The 22,948-nt window shown below is 41.2% G+C and overlaps 1 protein-coding gene across 1 annotated transcript in view; it reads right to left on the bottom strand.

Moving 5' to 3' along the window:
- Positions 1-3,489: 3,489 nt before the first annotated feature.
- The window catches only part of FER1L6 (fer-1 like family member 6), a gene marked incomplete at both ends in the record, with an annotated part of 81,759 nt that continues 62,300 nt past the window's right edge, over positions 3,490-22,948 (bottom strand). The window contains 9 exons of the mRNA XM_082479020.1: positions 3,490-3,670; positions 7,889-7,989; positions 10,651-10,814; positions 11,904-12,145; positions 14,216-14,314; positions 16,117-16,205; positions 16,778-16,920; positions 19,715-19,875; positions 21,035-21,205. Coding sequence (XP_082335146.1) covers positions 3,490-3,670; positions 7,889-7,989; positions 10,651-10,814; positions 11,904-12,145; positions 14,216-14,314; positions 16,117-16,205; positions 16,778-16,920; positions 19,715-19,875; positions 21,035-21,205 — 1,351 coding nt within the window. The remainder of the gene's footprint in view (positions 3,671-7,888; positions 7,990-10,650; positions 10,815-11,903; positions 12,146-14,215; positions 14,315-16,116; positions 16,206-16,777; positions 16,921-19,714; positions 19,876-21,034; positions 21,206-22,948) is intronic.

Here is a 22,948-nt window from a genome sequence, read left to right as displayed (position 1 = left end):
CAGCACAACCCTCTGACATGTCTGTCCCCCATCACCCATCGTGATGTGTTAAATCAGCTACAACTGGAGTCTAGAGCAGGAAGAGGAATGCCCAACTTGCTCTGCAACACTATATCACGGGACTCTGTTCCTACTTTGCTCCTTAAATGCCAGCAGGAGGTGAGTTTGTGCCTAAAAATATGACTCAGGGTACCTGAAATTGGGCAGTCAGAAATTATTGTACCCCAAACTTGAGTCTGTCTTCAACAGTTTACGCATAGTTCTCTCCATCTTCCAGGTTTGTCCACCAGAAGGATAACATCAGCTCCTGCCCGAGAAGGTTTTTTGTCACAAGCCAAATGTCTCAAAGCAGGATGTGCCTTTTTAGATCAGCAATGGTAGGCTTTTATTTCCAAACATTTCTGGGATTCCTGGCTAGCCTTCCCATTGCAAGAGCACAATCTTATATCCACAGATCTTGTATTTGCGAATGGTAGCACTCAGCTATTTAATGAGCTATTTGTGGTCAAGTACCAGTCGATAAAACTCAAAATTGTACCAGCTGGCCTCAAAATTGAGCCAGCATAATTGTGGACCAATGTTGAGATAGCTGCTCAGGATAAGGATCTCTTCTTTTTGTATGAAATAGGTAGGAGCTCTTGACAATAACAGCAATCCTCAGTATAAACCTCACTCCCTACGAACCACAAAGCCCATGTCACTATAAATCCACTTAAGATGCAAACCTGTAACATCTGGCATCCATATGAGTAGTCCAACATTGCGTCCTGCTATGTTTTTTCCCTTTAATACTTACTGACAGCCCTACCTCTCCAGCTACTTTGCAGCCATCTGGAAGATCGTGAAATGGTATTTGATTTAGCTTTACCCCATAAGACAATGCTACCCATCTCAGCCTACATGTGCTAGGCAGTTCAAGAGTTGTGGAACAGTTAGCTTGCTTGATTTTTGGCTGTGTGATACCCTTTTTAGCCCAGACTGTAGGGCTATGCAGGGGTAAGGGGACCTCAGTGCTCAGTGATGCAAGGGGCTCAGGGATGGTTGTGCTGCAGGAGACTGAAGACCCCAGGGGCAGCAAGGGTGAAGGAGATGGCTATTTGCACTGGGATCCAGGGGATGAAAAGGGACAGGGTCTGGTCTTTGCATGGCCCCTGCTCATCCAGACTCAGACCAGGGCTTGGAGGGGGATGTCATTTCAGCCATTTTGTCCTAACAGTGCTCCTGCCACTATGTGTTTGCTGCTGAGCTCCAGAGCCAAGGCTTGGTCCTGGAAACATGCAGAAGGACCCTCCGGCAAGGGCAGGGCACTCAAGCCACAGACCAGTGCTTCACACAGTCCGTGACAGCAAGGGCAAACAAGCAGAGTAAGTACAGATGGACATGACAGCTGCCATGCAGGATCAGACCTACTGCCCTGTTGCACTGGAAAAAAAAATAATCAGAACCATTGCCTTTATGGCCATCACAACATACTCCAATTGTCGCAATTCATCTCCCACATTTTGCATCAAAATATTTTTATTTGCTTTTATTGGAGCTTTTAAACTGCATTTCCAGAAACCATGGTATGGTGAGACCTATTAGGAGAAATAACATTTCCTTTTCTGTTTCATACAGGCTCAATTGCAAAATAGCACATATCCGAAAAACAAGTGGTTTCAGAGGAATTTGTCCCACGTGATGTGTAAGCAGAGAGTGCACCAGACAAGGGCCCAGTGCAGAGGGATATGAGACGAAGAAGGACTTGAGGGTGCTCAGCACCTTTCCACATTGCTGTCCTGCATTGCTACATTTAACTAGTCCAGATTCAACCATATAATTGTGTTCTAATTTCTTAGTCATAATAAATACACTCTAAAGGAAAATAGCACAACAGTAAAACCCATCCAGTGTGGTCCTTTGCCATATGTCCAGTTGTAATGTAATTACCCACATACCTAAATAATTTAGTTGTATTTATTGTATACTTAGAACATGAAATTTAGAAGAAATACTGAGTCACAATCTGCTGGATGGGGTAGGGATGGGATGCTTTCAGTCTGCCTTTAGCCATCTGCCTCTATCGTCAGTGGAATGAGGAAGAGGCACTTTTAGAGCAATTCATCCCATCCAAAACAAGCTTCTAAAATGCTTTTTAAATGTAAAATATTTTCTCTGTGGAAGATTCAATGACATGCAGCATTCTGTGTTGTAGGCCAGAGGGGAACACGGGCTCGTTGTAAAGCCTTAACAGGCCAGGTACAAGCAATACCACAGCAGCTTCTCACAGAAGTGGACTCTGAGAATTATGCAGATGCCTACATTTCTATTCCTGCACCCTGAGCTTGGCAGAATTATCATCATTTCTAGATTTCTTTTTCTTGCCTTTTAATACTTTTAAAATTTGCACAGGGTGCTCACAGTTTTTATGAGCAGAGCATGATGGAAAGCATTTTCTCAAAGGTCACCTTTACAACATGTCTAACCATGGATGAGACTAGAGGAGATTTCTATAGCTACTTCACATCCATAATCACTCATTTTAAGGCCTAGTGTGGTCATTAAGTTATCAAGCCTTGCCTTGCATGACACAGGCTGCAGCATTTTCTGTGTTCTTAAGTAGGATGAAGATTTTCACATTGACATCTGTGTGAGGTTTTGTTCCTTGTGTTCTTTAATCCTCCATGATTTGTTCCACTCTGCAGCTTTCTCATTTCCAGCCCTCTTTCCCTCTGCTCGTCAAGCAGCAGGATTCTCCCTGTTCCCTCTCCTTTACAAGGATCATTTGTTACCGCAGCGCCTGTAACTGAGTCTTCATCCTCCTGATCCCTCTCCTCCAGCGACCTCCAGCACTTTCAAACTGCAGCTGAAAAAAGTTCTTTCCATCTCTGCTTCTACCTCCCCCTGTCACTGACACTACCTCATCTGTAAGCATGTGAGATGTCTTTATAGAGCACAGAGCTCCTACGGAGAGGCGCAGGATGAATTCTGCATGTGACACCAAATGAGACAATTTAACCTTAGATTTTCTTTTTTTATAAACCTTTTATTTCAAAATAATTGTGCCATTATAGGTCATAGGAAAACAGTTCAAATCATTAATTAGAAAACTGTGCAAAGGCTGAACTATACATTTGTCTCAGTGTACAGATTTTGCTCTTAATATTTAATCACTTCTCTGTAATAAAAAATACTTGACTGAAAAATCAGTTTCTGCACAGCATTAAGGAATTTACTTTCTAGTTCTGTTTTAGGTGCCAAATCAAACTTTCATTGTCACTAAAGCTGCAGCAGTATGTTAATGATAATGTACATTAAGGCTGGGTCTGAATGAGCAGCCAAAAAAGTAAGATGTTAAAATATTCTAAGTGAGCTCCAGCTTCTGATACGAATATTTATGTTTTCTTCTTAAAAGGAATGAGACCTGTTTCAGGTTCATTAATTCTGTATGCCTGACTTTTATTTTTAACTGAGTATATGATTGATTACAACGAGAGCCATAACCTGTGCTCATCCTACAACTATCTTATGACTGATCGCACCTGGCAGAGTGTAGATGAAGAGCACCAAGAAGACAACAAGAATAAGTAGAATTATGCCGATGATGATGTACTTCTTGTAATTTCTCCAGATCAGGTGATACAAACACTTGAAAGGACTTACAAACCAAGAGAAGGATGTGTCTGGTCGGCTAAAGGGGAAGAAAGAAAAAAAGTTTTGTAAAGGCAGATCCAGCTATTTCCAAAGGTACTCCACTGCAAAATATGTATTTGAGTTTTAAAAGGACCATTAACCGCAATGAACTGACTAAAAAATTTAGAGGGAACTTCCACAAGTTTTGTGTACTATGGGGTCACTCTTCATCCATCCGTCCCTGAACCCAAGCTCCACACACCACTGGGAATGAAATTCCAGTTCACACTTCACAACTACTCCAATTTAAGGCAAGACTTGGAATTCAAAATTACAGACAAGATCATGATAAATCCTAAAGAAGAAATGCAGACATCTTGAACTTGAGTACAAAATCTTTCTAATCATTGCATGTAATTTAGCATTGCAAAAGGTGTAATGAGCCACTACAAAAAATCTAATTGCTCAGTGATAGTCATGGTGCCATAACAGGGAGAGCCAGCTCAGGCCTGGCATACAGCCAAAATGGCATATTTTCAGAAGGAGTTTGAAAACAGGCCTCCTGAAAACAGGAGATGAGATGAACTCCAAAATCTAGGTAGTTTGCCTGGGTACATAAAGGCAACAAAAGTCACCTTCTCCTGGTGGCAGCTATCTGCACTTCACAGTCCTAAACTTTTCCTAATTGTTGTCCCATGTCATATTCTCTCCGTAACCAGGAGTTTCTTCACACTGTAGGACGAAGCTGGCTGCATACAGAGAGGAAAACAATGTTCTCCTCAGGAAAAATGTCGGCATAGTCTCTCCTCTGGCATCCCACCCAGCTTGGGAGGTCACTATGCCTCTGACTTCAACAGCCCTATCCCTGCAATGAGCTGAGGTAACTTCCATCAGCTCTGTGTGACGGGGTGACCTGACGAGTATAGCGGTGTGGAGCAACATTAACAACAGCAAATTTAGGTGCAGGTTGTCTTTCTTACCCAGTATCACTGTAATTGTGCAGATGATGCAGCAGTAAGGAGAACGAAATTAAGACTGAGGGTCACAAAAAGCAAAGGCCATGTCTCAATCTAGAAAGTCATTTAAGGAATTTAAGCAATGCCTTCGTCATCTGGAGAATTCAGCATTCTGCACATGGAAGTGAATGCCAATGTGACAGAAAGTCTGTAAATCTAAAAGGCCAACTGAATATCTTTTAATTAAAGACTGTGTTTTATGCTGAGGTGGAAATGACTCAGAAATAAATCAACAAATAAGCCCTCCAGGTTAAAAGGAATTATTAAAAAATGGATACTCTAAAGAGCAAAACTTACTGAATCAGAGAGTTGAGTAACAAAGCCATTAGTCTGCATGTTCCAGCTACCTAAGGGCTTTGCATAACCTTTAAAGACAGGGGACAAAAAGCCAGACTGTTGCTCATTTAATTTGTTTTCTTTGCAACGTAGGCAACAGAATTCAGTACCAGTTAAAGCAGTGCATTGGTTATAATAGAGTGCATCCGGAAAAGCATCCTGTCTTGATCGGCAGAGATGAAGAGATGGATAACCTCATGGTGCCCTGGCCAGCAGGAAATTACACTCACTGCACCTTATATCCCATTTGCATGTTTCTCTTTAGTTCCCAGACATTTAATCTTTGTATACCTTTGCTCTGGTACATTAAAGAGTCTTCCACTATCTAGTAGCTCCTTGAAGATAATTTTAGTTTTGAAATTATTTTGTTTCTTGATTTAAAAACTTAATTACACAAAACAATCTGAAAATTTCTCTGTTTCTCTATGTAAGCCTACACGATTAGCAACAAAAATGTGAACCTACGGTACTGGCATAGAGATATGGAGGTCTTGACACAAAGCCCCCTGAGATCCATTTCTTCCTGAAGAGAATTCATTTGAAGTGCAGAAACAGTTATCTGTTATCTCTCCATTGATTTTGACTACTCTGCGTGTATGAACCACGTATTCCATCACTCGGGGGCACAGAGCTGGTAAACTTTACTACCAGATTTACGGAACTGGGGCATGCAATGTCTTCAGCTATGAGTTTATTTTCTTTCCAGTAAGTGAGTGTCTAGCTAAAATAGTATTTACTATCCACATGCTGATATTGCTTTAGTAACCTTAGCATTTATTTTTGCCTAAGTTTAAAACTTAGATGCCTGGCCTGGTCAGTCATGTGGGCTGTCTGCATGTGGAAAGGAAGGACTTTCTGGAGGACAATTCATCTCTTTCCCCAGCCGCCATCTTAAGATAGGTGTGTTAATAATTTGGATGGCTCCCCCACCTGTACATGAGCAGCTACAAATGGAGCCTGAATGGCTTCCTGCTGAGATGGGTAATGTCAGGTGAGACTAGCCCCACCCTAATTTTAATTTAATTGAGGCACACACCTCAGTTAAGAGTAGAACTGGATTGAGCCAGTGTTCGCTGTGTATTTCATCATAAAAACCTAGATGTGAAGCCTCTCTGATTACTCAGTGCAAGATCTGGGGGAACAATCTGGTTTTGTGGCTTCTGGATCAAAACACCTCCAGGTTGGCTGTGCAGCAGAGAAGGGGCCACCAGGCTAGTGATAACCTTTTGACCCAACAGCACATTTGCAGATAAAATACCCTTGAGGTGAAAATGCAGTGAGCCCTGGAGCCCCAGGCTGCCTGGGCTGCACAGGCTGGGCTGGAAAAAAAATGAGAGGAAAACGAGAGGGTGCCTTTGCGCATCCTGTTGACAAACTTCTGGACAGGTAATCTTTCTACTACAGACTACGCTCCCTCTTAAAACTGCCTAGGCTGATGTCTCCCACCAGGCATATTTCAGAGCTATCCCAGACCTCTCTTCTCTGTAAGACAGTACTTTAGTTTCCATTACTGGGAATCTTTCAGACAGACATCTGTCAGGCGTAGCTCATCCTGCCTTTGGGGAAAGATGTTAATTTTCAACAAGTCTCTGATACCTCTAATTTTCAGGCTGAATTTATATCCTTTGTAGGAGTATTGACAATTCCACTTTTATGTTGTTTTTGCCTTTTTCCTGTTTATCCCGAGATATTTATCAAACTAACAAGATTAAACAGAATGTGCAATGATTACCATTATGATTAGCAATCGATTTTTAGAAGCTTTGGTAGCAGGAAATATAACATCAATTTCTCTTTCTCTTTTTTAATCTAGCTCATTAATTTAGTAGAACAAAGTACTTGAGCCAAAATAGATTAGAAGTACATTTTTTCTGAATGCAAAAACCTCAGCAAATATTTTTTAATGTGAAAAATACTGAAAGATAAAATGTACCTTTGTTAAACCACTTAAAATGTCCTCATTAAAAAGCCTTATGATGAAAAATAAGTATCTTCATTCTTTGATTATGAAGTACAAAAAAATTAGAGACAGGTTTGTTAAATTCATATTATTCCTGTATGACTTGATTTTCATATTTTATGTGCCTTTATCTGCAAGTGATTAATTTATGCAAAAATAACTAGATGTATGTAGAGGTCAGTTTTCCACTGATATGTAGCACCTAAGACACCTTTAAATGTGTGCAGATAATTCTTAGAATCGTAGAATGTTAGAATCACAGAATCATTTAGAGGGGAAAAGACTTGAAATCATTGAGTCCAACTGTTAAACTAACACTGCCAAGTCCACCATATCCCTAAGAACTGCCTCTACACATCTTTTAAATACCTCCAGGCATGGTGACTCCACCACTTCCCTGGGCAGCCTGTTCCAATGCTTGATAACTGTTTTGCTGAAGAAATTTTTCCTAATATCCAAAATTCTTGTTTCCTAATACTAAGATTCTGCCTCCTAACGATCACATTAATAAAAAAACCTGGACATAGGACATATTTCATACAGTCATTTTAAAGCACTTAAACATTAATGGCCTACAGTTATCCTCTTAATATAATAGATATAATACATCTGATCTTTACAGGTGACCAAACTGAGGTGTTGGGTGTATGCATAAGTTACAATAGTTTAAGAGGTTATCACATGTCAGGTCAGCTATGGAACGACCCCGCATGTGAACCCTAGCTGAGGACAAACATGTAGCAATGCAATTTATCTGGGCTTCTAGAGGAAGGCGTTTCAGCTAACCTGGAAGGTGCTGCCACCTACGAGTGCCGGCAGCCGGGCAATGCACAAGTTGGACAAATGGCTTGCTCAAGGTTACAGCAGGAAAGAAAAGCCAGGAGAGGAGTGAGGACACCTGCTCTTCCCCATCTCCTGCTGAAGGCCCCTGCCCAGCTTGTTTAATGAGTATGCTCCTACTCACTTGGGTTTTTCCAAGGGCTCAGGCTCCTTTCGAGCTTTTCCTACTGGATTCTTCTCAGCTTCTTCTGCTGTGACCAAGTGAAACTCAGCTTCCACCTTGCCCTGGATCAGAGAGATCATATGTAAGCATCCAATCCTGGGTTATTATCACTAAATCACAGCAGGATTCATCTTGTGGAGAAATTATGGAACCAGCTAAGGGCAAAGGAAATGGGTTAAAGAAAAGATAAAGTTTTTGCAGTTAAAGAGAAAGCACAAAGGAAAACCAGGCATCAAATTCCTGACTTATGCTTAAGGACCATGAGGAAAGAGAGGTAGGATGTTTTCTTCCAGACCCTTCTTTCTAAATTATAACATAATTCATCTGAGAAGACCTGTCTTTTATCTACCACAGGTCCTGGCACAGCTGAATGGCCAAGCTGAAAGCTGCATTGCTGATGTGGATGAGGTGTAGTCCACCAATGGGGGGAAATTCAGCCAGCCACAAGTTCTGGAGCTGTTGAGCTGTGAGGTCTCAGCTCACAAAAGGAAGATGGCTAGAAATGAGATCTGTGTGCAGAAAATGTTATGCAATCCTAGACCTCTGTTCAGGCTAAAAGAATAGCGGTCTGGCAGGTGGTTTCAGAGTCAATTTTTTTGATGGATGCCCAGAAGATGATACTCAGAGCTGTGACAAAAGGACAACTTCATTCAGCACCAATTTACTGATAATTTCTAGAATTCAGAAAAGTCATAATGGAATATAACTGCTGATTTACTGCTTGTTTTCATTGTGACAAGTCATTAAAGCATGTTGAGTGACCAATAAAATATTAGCACTTGTAAAAGATCATGTCTATTACACTTGGCAGTAGAAATACGTAATTTGGATTCTTAGGATCTACTGTAACTTCTGCTATGGAAGTTAGAGCTTCCTAAATATGGGTTAAATATTTGTTTTTCCCTTTCCCAGCAACAAATTTGTTGATATTTCTGTCTGTGTTAGTTTACAGAGACATTCTTTCTTTTCCCTGTTCATCCAGATGCATTCTTCAGTACTATCTTCACTACAGATTGAATTAGGCCAAAGGAAACAAAAAATTAAGATTTCAGAGATTTAAAGATTCCAGTGACAGTTAAGAGTGGGTAAATCAAATCAGCTTCATAAAATCTGTGATGGATGAAAAACAGACAAATGGCTTTCAATGTATTTGATATTTTCCTGCCCCATACCTTTGTGGATATCAAAAACTAAAGTGTTAATCTATGGTCAGTGGCTGGGATTCAGCACAGAACTGGACTGAAGGAAGGATGAGGATAAAAGGGATCAATGTGGAAGACAAGGGGATCAAGAGATGAAAGTGAACTAGAAGAAAGAGAATCAATTGTATGAGAGCTGAGAAAATTGAGGTAAAGCAGGGATTTGCAAGTGGAGTTCATCCACTAAACCCATGGAAAATACGCAGTCACCTTCAATCTGATGAAGGCGATGAACTTGAAGATGACACTTTTTATTAAAGAACCCTTCTTGCTGGAAGGGATGGAAATATGAAGGAAGGGTGCTGTTTAGGAAAATTCTTGGAGAGTCAATTAAAATCTAGAGAGGGAGGTAGATCCCCTAAAAAAGGGCCAAAGCAGGTGAATTTGTGGAGGGCGATACTACAGGAAGGTAGTTTGTAGCTCTTGATTTCACAGGGCTCTGGACAGACCTAGTAAGACTTCAACCACCCTAAACCCAGAACTGGTCTGAAGAGATGCCTAGGTTCAGGTCCAATCTCCCAAAGTGCTCTGTGGCCATGTGAGCACATCACCTTGGGTTTTCCTTCACTTACACAGCTTTGCTTCATGTAGACATGCCCCAAAGACCATATGCAGAGTTAACTATCTGCCTAGATTACATGCACTCCACCTAGGGAACAGAGGAGCAGAGCTGTCTTTCATTTACACTCAGGATCCCTATACTGCTGTAACAGTACAAAGAAGCCTTAAAGAAAGAGGAAAAATGAGATGTGTTAAACACTGAGAATTTCAGTGTAGCTTAAGATTATACACAGAAAGCACTGCATCATTATGAAGAGAAGCTGCAGTAGAAAACCCTGAGATAAATGGCTAGGTACATGCTGAGTGAGATTTCCACCCTGCTGGCAAGCCTTGTTATGCTAGAGGCTTCAGGTAAATGAAAATTTATATGGCAGTATTTCTTCTTCTTAGGAGGATACTTCTAATATAAAAAGTCTTGTAAAGTTTGGTGGAAGCTTTCATTGTCCTTTGCATTCCTTTATACCAATTGTATCCTTCCACTAAAACTAAAAAAGAATTGGCTTAGTGAGCACAGTTCAACAGGAAGAGGGGACTGTGCTCTTTCTACTTGAGATGTGTCGCTAGCAAGGAGAATAATGACAGACTCCAAAATCTGTTCCTTCGCCCTGGTTGAAATGAGAAATAAGTAGAAAAGAAATAAATACATGGGTGAGATTCCTCCCAGGATTTCCTCAGCTGGCACAAAGTTGGCTGGAAACAACTGATTTTCACTCTACCCATCCAGTGTGCTGGGAGATGAAGAGTAGAAGAAAGCAAAGAAAAAATACAAAGAGCTATGGCTGCCTGGGATTATCTGAACCAAATCTATGGGGGGCCACTGAAACGTTTGGAGGAGCCCTACAGATTGCCAGTGGTGATCATTCTTCAGATACCGTATGCAAAATTAGCATCTGTCTGTCTCAGGACCTCAGCAGAGTATATCAACCCCAGAGAAAAGCTGTTCATCTGTAGTGCGCTGCCTACCGTGAGCTCCCCAGCTTTGATGAAAGGCCACCAGCCTCGGACGCGCTTCTGCTGAAAGATGGAGATCCTGTTTTCTTCACTTGCTGCCACAACCATGCCTAGGTCACAGCTCTTGGCTGTCTTTGCTGCTCGAGGGAACCCATTCAGGTTCAATTCAAGAGTGCCTGAAGGGAGGAATAATGTGACAACACTCAGAGACCAGACAGATGCGAACGCATTCAAACAGAAGCTTCCAGATCAGATACATGGAGCGAAGCAGCACCTTACGCCCCAGCTTCATAGCTGGGGATCTCTCTGTACCGTCAGCCATTCATTTGTATTGCCCTGGCATCATCTCGTCTCAGTTCCTAATTATTCCCTCTCCAACAAATGTATACGTTTGCAACATGGTGCCTCAGAGAAAGACAAGCAAAAGTTGCGTCTCAGACACCGCTTTGTACATACCTGTCCTGGTTTGAGTGACACAGGACTAATTTCTCTTTAATGCTTGGGAAAACTGCACTTTTAGAAGACTCTAGTGCCTAAATTTCTGAAAATATTTACTTTATAGCCAGCTATGGTGTGCGGGTTTCAAGGTCTCAGTGTTTTCAAGCTCGCCAGGTGCGGGGATGAGGAGGAATGAGGCCTGGGCACTTGACCCAAGCTGGCCAACAGGATTATTTCATATCATGAATGTCACATTCAATATAAATTAGAAAGTTTGCTGCAAAATGCTCTCTCTCCCTTGATGGCTGTGATCCAGAGAAATTCTTGCCCTGGCGCTGAACCCCTGAGGCCTTCCCTTCCTCCTGAAGCCGCAGTGCTTGCAGTGTCCAACATTTGCTGTCCACTGCTGGGAGTGTACAGCTTCCTACTGATAGAATTGGCTGAGTACAATCCTTGTATATTTTATATTGCTATCACAATCAATATTGGTTCTTTAATGTTATTAATGTTAATTATCTACCTCTACTAAATCTGTTTACATTTCCACCCCTGGGTTTCCTTATTTTCCCGATTCCCCTTCCTGGGTGGGGAGGGGTCATCGGGTGATAGAATAACTGTCTAAATGACAATAAATTACAGAATCACAGAATTTTCAGAGTTGGAAGAGACCCCTAGAGATCATCTAGTCCAACTCCCCTGCTAAAGCAGGATTGCCCAGAGCACATGCAAATTGTTGTGGGGTTTTCTCAAACCATAACAATACCTCTACAAAATACAGGTCTGGCAAGACTACAGGTGAAGTTCAGGCAGATCCATTGCATACTTACCCAAGAAATCATCTGAAGAGAGTCTTTCAAAGTCCCACACCTGAAGCACCAGCTCAGCAGGTACTTTGCGCTCTGTCTTTTCCAAAGAAAATATGTTTTCTCTCTTACTAACCACCATTTGTTTCTCCGCTGGGAGATAGTAAAATGGAAACACAAAGCGCCAGTTGAAGTTGCCCTCTCCTGTCAAGGAGTTGTAATGTACGTCTGTCTCCTGCTTGTCCTCTTCCAGGTTCTTTATCCACCTATGGCAAGCACATAGTGGAATACAGTGCTGTCACCAGGGAGGCTGGAGTTGTGGTTGTTGTTATTCGATTACAGGCATGATAATTTACTGGTTCCTCACTAATCCGTGTGAGCAAACACCCTTCAGGACTGTGAGATGCAGAGGCAGCCCAGGCTCAGGTATCTCAGCTACCTTTGAGCCACAGCACAGGCTGCAGCAATGGCCAGTGATGATCAAAATTTGAGAGTGGGAACATGATTTTTATTTAGATCAGACCCCAAAATACCCCTTGGCCATTTATCGTTGGGCCAATATGTTTGTCTTCTTTGGGACAGGCAAAGACAACTCTAGTCATTTATCCATTGCTAATCACCCTGTATTCATGTTGTGCCACACTAATAAATTCCATGTCAATGTCCCAAGACTGATTTAAGTGCTCAGTATTAGAGTTTAAATTGTTTGCAGTTGCTGTTTGGGGGTATAAACATGGCGTAAGTATGGCTGGAGAAGGCTCTCTGTTTTTTCTTGTGATTTCTTCTTGGTTTCTGCTACAGCATGTACAACATCTCATGTGCAATGCTACGTTACAAAGGGATAACGCTTTCCTAAACATAATCATCTGTTCTGAAGAGCTCCACTGAGGTAATGATCCAGCTAGGTATGTTTTAGGTCTGAAGATGATTTATCACAGCTTGAATAAAACTTAGCATTTTTGTGCTGCATCCAAAGAGTGGCTTTTCCCCTGCAAGCCCCATTATTTCAAAAAGGAATTGAGAAAAACAATAACAATCCCAAGCACAGCACTGCCCTCAGTGCAAATCCATGCCTGGTGACAGATTCGGTGCCAAGAGCACTGTCTGAACATAATGAGATTTGTGTCTTCATTATTAAGGCACAGAAGCAAAAAGTTACCCACTCCTGGCTTTCCCTGTCAGACTGCTCTAGCACTGATAGTGATGTTCTCATGTTATCACACGGCTCAGCACAAAGGCTGGTTCCCTATTTACTTCCTCAATTTTGCCCTCTCAGAGCTACTCTGCTACTGCTCTGAACATGTTAGTTTATTGCTAAGTTGGGTATATCTGTGTGAACTGCAGTGATTTCAGAGTAGCTCCTCTAAGGGAACTGCAAGGGGAGGTTTGCTCAGCCAATGTGTGCAATAACCGCACTTGCAGCCCTCTGGGGGCCATATGGCTGAATTAGTGGGCTAGCATCACCTGGGATAATTAGTGAGCTAATATCACCTGGGCTAATATCACCTGCTCCATAGGAGTGGAACCACTTCTGGTGCCCCACACAGCTTGGTCAGAACTAACGCAAGTTTCCCTGGTAAAATGTATGTAGATATACCCTACACAGGAGTAAGAGCTGCTACCAGACTGCCCTGTCCTTATGCTTACTTTGGATTTCATATTACGTTCATGTGATTTTCAGAACCTGCAAAGTGGAAAACATCCTCCCTTCCCTGCTCCATCAGCCCCAGGGCTGCCTCCTCCAGGTCTTTCCATCTGGTCTTTGGCAACACTGCAACAGGTTTTTAGGAAAATTCATTTTTCCATATGCCGAGTGCTCCACAAATTCTGATTTTTCCAGGACCCACATTGGCACAATTCATGCTGGTGTAACATTCTCCCCAGCATGGCCATGGTCATTCACCCACCCATGCTTCCCACATGAGGTTAGAAAATAATTCCCATAGGAATAGCCTGGCATAAGAAGCTTTCTTGCTTCTGATGTGGTCATAAATCCATTTCCTCTGATTATTTCATACCTCTCTGTGCTTGTGTAAGTCCTAACAGTTCAAATTGTGTAAGCGTTTGATCTCTTTTGCTAAACCATGGGCTTGGTTCTCTGCTTACGACAAATTTGCTTGAGCAAGAAGTAAGGACTAGTATCATTTTTTGAAGAGGCAAAAAAGGGGGGAAATAAAGAAGCAGTATCCAATATAGATGAGTAATTTGGGCAGGCATTTAGAGCAAAGTACCAAGGTCACAGAAACAGCTTATCGGATATTCTCACAACATAATATTTTCATCATTTTGAATGAAATATTACTTGTTCTTTTGAAGACAAGTCCTGAAGAACTTACCCTTTTATATAGATATCACTTGATTTTTGCCCTGTAAAGATGTTTTCATCTTCTAGAATGACATCCTCTGTATTCCAGATTATTACCCTCAGTTCGTAGCTGAAAAAGAAAAGAAAGTAGGCCTGAGTATACTCAAGCTCTGGTCAGACACTAATGTAAACCTCTATCCAATCATGCTTTTATAAAATGAGAAATGTTGTATTTGTGCAAAACTCTTAAAACAACATCAGCTTCAGGCCCCTTCTGTTTACAAGAGAGTCGAGTGATAGAGTGGGGATGGTGGCTCCTCTCAGCTCTCGGAGCATGTCGGATGACAGCAGCGTCACTACCAGGTTTGGATGGATGGAAAATTCCTTGCTTTTTATGCGCCTGTTCCTTTTCAATTCTCTTCACAAATGCTGCAGTGAAACAGGGCAAAGTTGATCTGAGCAACATCATCAGAGCAGCCTCCAAAACAGTGAGCAGCTTGCTAATAAAAACCAGAGCTCCCCGGGAGGTGCTTTTCAGAAGAAAAGCCTGAAAACATTGTACGTGGTGCAATCCAGTGCATTAAAAGGGAAGAGAATCACTGCTTAGGGATATTCTCATTTAAGTGAGTGCAATCATCTTCAGTAGCAACAGTAAAAGGAATTAAAGCTTTCCTATCATTTCCACTCCTTATATACAGACATTTATGGTGGTCTTCCAAAGCTCTAGAAGCTTGAACTGAAATGCAGATGTTGCGAGTGACATAAAAATTTGATACTGAAAAAATTGTGTATGCCTTGAGCCATTAGGAAAATGTTCTTCACTGAGAGGGTACTTGGTCACTGGAACAGGCTCCCCAGAGAAGTGGTCACAGCACTAAGCCTGTCAGAGTTCAAGGAGTTCAAATATGCATTTGTCAGTAAAATGGGTAACTCGGGTTTGCATGTTTACTTTCTTTCTCGTAATTAATGGTTTGACAATATTTTTCTCTACTTTTGTAGAGTACAAAAATGGCAGCAACATTTTGGTTTTGTGGGTATGATTAGTTTTAAATCTTTTCGGCTTGGAAAATGCTTGTTGTTAAGGAGCTTTACAGAAAGTTCTGATCTGAAGAAAGTAATTCTTACATAGACTCTTATTTTTGTCAAATCTTGGCTTTTGTAAAAGGAAAGGAAAAGAAACACAGTTTTATTACATTGTTTCTTGTTCAAACATAAATAATACAGGAATAGCACCTGATGCTACTTCAGACATAAAATTCTGAGGAAAGGCCTTGCTAAAATATTGGAATAAAGTTGATGCAGTGTGGGCTGAGAACTTGGTTGGTAATTTTCGTGTTTTATTTACAAGTATTCAATTAGCTTGAAGAGCTATGTGTAATGTTGCATATAAAGTAGCATAAGTATCTGTCTGAAACTTGAGAGATGGTTATTTCAAATATGTCTCTGTCTGTTACTGCTTTATGTGTTTCTTGATCTTTGAACCAAGTGCTGAAAATCCAATAGGTGCAATACTATTGCATCAGATTGAAGATCTCAACCAAGGTCAAGTACGCTATCCTACTGAAAAAGGTAATGAAACCAGAATCACCTCTTTCAGCTCAACAACTGGATGATAACATCAGAATTATTAAGGGACTCTTGGCTCTAACCACCTGCAATTTCTACATGAAAAAGCAGTATCTTTCTAAAAGAGGTGTTTGGTAGCCCTTGATGGAAAAATCACCACTAGTTGTTTGAGTTGTTTAACGGAAGAGACCAAACTACATGCTCTCTTTTGACTTGAATTCATGTGAACCTAAGAAAAGTTTTCTCAGGATCACAGAAGTTTGTTGTGGTAGTTCTTTTTATAGTTCTTTCCAGACACTTAAGAAAGGCTCAGTCTTTGAAGACTTACACCACTGTGTTGGGAGAAAAGCTTAGAGCATTAATTACCCTTTGGGTTTTCTTGGTGAAATGTCCACTGGGGGTCCTGGCAGAGGCATATCTTTAGGAAACATGTCAACCCACATCTGTACACGACCCTTGGGGAAAAAAAAAAGATTAACATCTCTGTAACCCTATTTTAGAGTGATTTTAAAAGGCTTTAAAAGTAGTTCTGACATCCAAACCCACCACTTCCTTTATGAACACCAACCAGCTCATCATCCTGTAACTATGATTTCATTTATAAACTTGTTGTACAATATATTTTTTCATACACATATTCTATTAATCTCACAGGAATTTGGTGAAGTTGGAATTGAGCTTAACCATTGACAATTTCAATGTAAAATCCATATAAAAATAGCACATGATGAAAGGAAAAAAAAGAACCAAAGTCCAAATACAAGCACAAGAGATTGTGTTAACTTAATAAACTAAAGCATTTAAAAGAACGAAAAGATGCAGCTACTCCTTGTATGGTTACTGTGCATTTAGGGAACCGGCTGTATACATGCATGTGTGACGCTTTCCAGGTACAAAGTCTCATGTATGATCTAACACCTGGATGCTGTCTCTACAAGTCTGCAGATACAAATAGAAACCACAGTAACTGGAGGAAAGGAAAATTGCTCCTGGGTATACCATCACCACCATCTCTGAGCTGCTCTACCTGTTCCATGCCTGGCTTATCCTTATGGTAGAGAGGCCGAGTCTCAATGTGCTCTGGGACCAATTTGTATCCAGCTCCAGGGATTTCTTCCCAAGCACGTAAAACCTTTAAGGAGAGATGTTCATATGATTCAATTGGCTCCTCTATAGGAAAAAAAGAACAAAGAGAGTTCAATTATAATGTTCAACCCCTTGGTAATATATTCCATTAATTATTAAAGATGGTCATTAAAATATCTACTTGAGTTAAATGGAAGGCTTTATGTATCCCAGCTAAGTAAAGAAGGGTCTTGAAATGCATTTAGTTCTGGTAAATAAGGGTACCCACCAGGGTAACTGTAAGATTAGCACTTAGGCAGTAGTTTATCTATAAAACATAACAAATCGCTATTACAGTAGCAGTTTCTAATAGTAAGATTGAAGAAAACTGAACTACTCTTTTTACAGAAAATTGTGAATGTGAGGTTTTTTACAGTTCAAGAAAGACAAGGAGACTTGGATTTTGATGGAGCTGAGAGTAAATAGGCACCAGGAGTTATATCTACACCTCATTTTGTCTTGTGATGGCAACAGCAAAGACCCTCCTGGAGAACTGAATCACACTTCAAGGGAAGAGGGCTGAAGTCAAAGAACATTTCTGGTCCTGACCAGCTCAGCTTGGCCACTGGAGGAAGTGAGACCCCAAAGAAGGGCACATCACGGAAGGACCAGTGCTAATATTTGATGTAGGGTGGATATTGGAAAGCAGAGAAAGCCTTTGGAGGTCTTGAGTTTCTCTTTCCTCTCTTTTTGTGTGGGATCCACACAAAAGGAAACCAGATTTTTGAAGAGGGATATTTCCTAGATCAGGAGAGAAGTACCTAAGTGAGAAGAAGTTAAGAGTTCTTTGTGTCAGCAAGCAGTTATCGCTTTTCTCACAGTATTGCTATCTCCGAGTTGCTGGAAGGTGACAAAGGGTTTGGTTTGTATTTAAACAGTAGGTATTAAACTCTTCCTAGTGGCTCAGAGAGCAAGGAAGGATGACCCTGTGGTTATGATTCTTGGTTCCCTTTTGTGCACTGACATATGTTTGAGATGTGATGGATTTAATCGAATTTTAGCCATCTAAAAGCAAGGTCTGTGGCCTGAGCTACTCTGTCAGGCAACCTCAATGGCAAGCAGGACAGATTGTCCCATGATAACCTTTACCCTCTCTCAGGCACCTTTCTAAAGATTGTTTTCACAGTCTGAAGATGCATATTTCTTCCCATTGGCTACAGATACTTCTAGACTATCTGAGAGTAGATCTCTAACTTCTGTGCTCTGAGAACAAAAGTTATTATTCTTTCCCTTGAAATTTAAAGTTGGATGTAAGGCCCATAGGTATAATTTTCTCCACCTGTAATGTGGAAATAGTACTGTAAAGTACTCCTCTAGAGATCAAATCTGTGGTCTTTGCTAGTTTTACAGATACAAATGATAACCAGCACAGGAATACAGCAGGAAATAAGGACCCAGATGCACTTGTCAGAACAGCAATCTGGACAAGAATTATGCAGAAGACTGTATGATGTAAACGATTTCTTTATAACATGTTGCAAAACTTGTGTACATAAGTACTTTGGACTTTGCCATCTGGTTCTGTATTTCCTTGCTTTTGGTTTCCATCATCTTGTCTGATGTTGGTTTGCCTGAAGCTCATTTTAGTGAACTGGAATTTTGATCGAGAGATCCTCTTGCTGTCAGTTTCGCTCAATCATCTGCTAGTGAGGAAAACAAACAGCAATACCGGAGCCATAAATCTCTCTCAGGCCAAGAAACCAAAAATGGATCAACTCTTTTCCCTTGAACAGTGCTACCTGAGCAGCCTTCCACTCGAGATGTGAGCTATATATTGTAACTGCCAAGGTGAATTTGCTCAAAGATGAATAAACACAGATAAGTGAGTAGAGGTTTCCCTACACTGCCACAGTGTCCATTAGTGTCTCCAAGACCAGATAATTTTGTTCCCCTTTGAAAGTCTCCATCCTCACACCTCTTTTCCTTACCCAAAGTATAAATCTGAATCATAGAACCGTTTGGGTTTGAAGGGACCTTCAAAGATCATCTAGTCCAACCCCCCTGCTATGGCAGGGACATCTTTCACTGACAGCTCTGTCCCACTCCACCCGTATGTGATATGGACACTCAACTTCCCAGTAGCTTTGCCCTCTTTTTAATCTGGGAACCATGAAGGCAAGTTCTGTCCTACTCTCTGGTTTAGTGGACACCGCAGATACCTGGATTTAAACAGAGCTGTGTTAGTGCTTCAGAAGAGCAGTCAGAGTCGTAATAATCAAGAGGAGGAAAAAGGCAACAGAGAGGAGGAAAGCCAAGTAGGTAAGGTAGGACTGGCATGTAAGTGGCCTGGAACCCAACTGTGGTCAAACAGATACTTGTCTGACCTTGAGTAACTCACTTCACACCTGTATTTCCCTTCCCCCTTCTTCTCACTGCTTGGGTCTGTCTACATTAGTGTTTTAGTTTAGACAGGGAACGCATTTTTGAAAAGATTTTCCCAGTGATCCTGACTTTCTATGCTTTGGTTTGCTGCATGGAGGGGTCTCAGAGCATGCAAGCTGCACTCCTTTCAAATAAAACTAAGACAGAAGACGTGTTCCAAGAGGATCCCATGTACTGCATCCTTGGGATCAGGTAGGATCTAGACCAAAGTACCCCCCAACACCTACTATGGGGATATCAGGTCATCAACAATACCTGTCTCACCCTACAGATTCTCCACAATTAAGCTGCAGTAATAGCTAATATAGACACAGCCTTCATCACCACAGTTATGTGAGTATTTCAAAGCAGAGACAGGTTCTAGTAATCTGACTTTAGACTGCATAGCACAACTACAGCTGGGAAGCCTCTTGGTACTGCTGCAATGTGGCTGAAAACTGATGAACTACGTCATTACCGTTCTCATCTTCTGTGAAGACTGTCTGTCCTTTAAAGACTTTTGTTCCCACTTGTATCTCCCCTGGCCGCATGAAGGGTCCGCTTATTCTGTAGTCCTTACACAGCTTAGTGAGGATCTCACTAGGCTTGGTTGCATCTCGCCATGCATTGTACCCTTCTCTGCAAGGAGGGAACAGAAAGTGGAGAGAAATGGGTGAATTTTTCCTTCAACAAAGTTCACTGGCAAATCAGGACTTGCCACGTTGATATTTGCTTTGTGGCCAGTGGCTCTGATGTCTGCTCAGCCAAAATTTTCCTTTGAGCTGTCTAGCACTACTTCTTACTTGAGACAACCCCTCTGCCTGCTCAGGTCCTGGGGCCAATTGCTCTTTTCTCTTAAAACATAGAAGTTGATGCAGCCTTACTTGCAGCTTAGGTAAAGTGGCCCAGGCATCAGCATGTTCCCCAAGAGGAGAAGGACCAGAGCTCTTTCCCTGTTCTAACTAAAGGATTCAAGTCTATATGTTCTACCTCCAGGACAACATTTAAGGAAGAAGCATTCTGCTTCTCTCACATGAAGAGGAGAAACTGGGATTATCTTGGGACCTGGAACAAGGACATAAAGAAATACCTCATACTGGAGACTGAGCTGGCAAGGGACATCCTGGGGTTTGGTCTGTGCTCCTGAATTGCTTTTTTGCTTTATCCACCCTTTGTTTGTAGATAAAATAACAAAACAACCATAGGAGAAGAACCCCAAACCCCAGTCTCCCACGTTAGTGCCCAACACCAGGGGAATGGAGTTATTTTACTTTGAAATTCTCTGCATTAATCTTCATGCAAAATGTCATTGAGAGTACAGCTGTGTGACTGGGACCAGGAGCTTGGCACCACTGTCCTGCCAGCAGCCCTGCATTGCTCTCGCTCCTCCCAGTGCCATGCCAGTCCCACCAGCCTTGCTGCAATCACTCCAGTTGCAGCTGAATAATGCAGAGTGGAGTTTAGCCCTGCCATAACCTCTCTGACAGATTATTTTCCATTTGTCCTTTATGCCTGTCCAAAGGCAGTTTATCAAGCACGTATGTTATACAAAGGCTGTTTACTATCTAAAATACTTGGTAAACAAACAGTGTTGTTAATTTTAAAAAATCCACTTCCTACTGAGGCTAGCAGCTACCCAAAGCTACTGCTAAGCTCTTTGGTGAAATTTAATTAAAATACCTCCTGTGACACTTTCGTGCTGGAGAAAGCATAATATTTAGCCACATCTGGAATTTCTCCTTCAAGTCAAGTAATTAATCGTTTGCTGCTGTCTGTTGTTGTCTGAAGAGTTACTTACATTTCATATTGACTTTGTAACCCACAGGTAGCTCGATGCCTGCTGTAGAAACGATTTTCCAAGTCAATTTTAGTCTCTCCAATGAGATCATCTGTTCCCACAAAGTCATGGTCGTAGATCAGGACTGTGAGCAAGGAATCCTTGGGGAATGTAGCTTGGATTTCAAATGATCTACAGCAAAAAATGAGAACTACATGCAGTCAAATCACTTTTGAAGCCTAGAAGACTAAGTTAATGAATACTGTGCAAACAACATGTAGATAGTGTCTCTACTAGTAAACAGTGAGAGGTTTTTTGTAGTGCTTTTTGTTTTGATGAACTATCTGAACATACTGGAAACACACAGTGTAAAAGTATTTCTTTCTCCTGCTTCTCCATCACCTCCTGTATAGGATTGTTCCTACCTACAGTGGACAGAGCAACATCATGGAGCTGGTCAGCTGCAATGATTTATCCTGAATCCAATAGAGGTGGAAGTATGGAAATTACAAGGCTAAAGAACCTGTACGTATAAGAGTTCTCACATGCTTTTCAGAAACCCCAAGAGGAACACCTGAGTCTTTTCTGTTTTCTTCCAAAAGCTCCAGATTAAATATTGAATATGAGAATCTGGGGGCACCCAACAAAATCAGGCAAAAGCTTTAAAACAAGATTCAAAAAAGCAAAGATCAGAACCCCTTTTTCACTCAGTGCATTTTTTCAGGGGTAGGAATTGTTGTCATTGAGATGTTTAGAGAAGCTGAAAATATAAAAGTGATTTTAAAAGGGATTTGACAAATTAGTGGAAGACAGGACACCCTCATCAGCTCAACACTGGCTCCAGATTTCTCCAAAGCACAAGCAAAACTGAGCTTTGTCTCCTGAAGGACAAGCTTTGTCCTTTTTCTCAAAGTGGTTAAAGTCAGTTTTGTAGCAACAGCAGAGTAGTTTTTGGAGGAGAGAGACGTTTGGGAAGGCTCTGGGATTGCTAAAGGTTGGTGATGCCATGCTGCCCAGGGCTTTTAGGATGGTGAGAGGTGGTTACCATGACTGACGCTACAGCTGCAAAGGAGTTGCTGGTCCAGTCACCCCAGTGTTGCCACTGGCAGCAGCAGCAAGGGCTATCCAAATGAACAACCCATTCCTAAACTTGTTTAAAACAAATACAGTCATGATTTCCCATTCCATCTATATGTATCTATAATAGCTGTGCTTTATGGTTTATCATAATGATGGCTCAGTTGCAACCTCTACTAAGGAAGAGCTTAAGTCACAGAAACTGATATGGCATGTTAGGGAGGGACAACTCTGTTCTTGTCTTTTCTCCTTACACTTTTTTCTTTAAGTCTCTGCTTTTGCAGACAGCACCCTGGCCTAGGGGACTTTCAGTCCAACGTATTATAGTTTCTCTGTCTTAGTGTTCTTACAGAATAACTCCATCCCAATTCAAAGTGTTTTCAACCTTCTTAAAACAGGGAAAGGTACTGGCAAAAAAAATCACAGCTATTAGCATTAACAATATAAATAAGTATAAAGCATTGATAATACAAAGTTGATGTGCACTGACAATTTGCCTCTGGGTTCCCCATTCAGAAGACTGTGTGGTTTCAAAAAAAATAGTTTTTTTGTCCTAGTCCTAAATTTATGAGATTTATTTGGCACTTTATTCAACCTGAAATATCAACAAAGATTGTGAAATCACACTTTACTGTACTGATATTTATTTCACTTTAAACTTAAAAAATGCATTAATTTGTACAAACAAGATCATTTGTTGTCTCATTTACTCTCATGCATCATTTTGCAAAACCTCACACAGATTGCATTGCATGACGTGTTTTGACTGGTATGAAAATGAAGTAATTCATAATCATACATGATGGCACCAATTCTCAACATTTTAACCAGCAGAATTACAAAACATCCAAACAGGCA

The sequence above is a fragment of the Vanellus vanellus genome, assembly GCF_965231255.1.
Source record: "Vanellus vanellus genome assembly, chromosome: 2".
Lineage (NCBI taxonomy): Eukaryota > Metazoa > Chordata > Aves > Charadriiformes > Charadriidae > Vanellus > Vanellus vanellus.
This window is presented reverse-complemented; position numbering and strand designations above follow the sequence as displayed.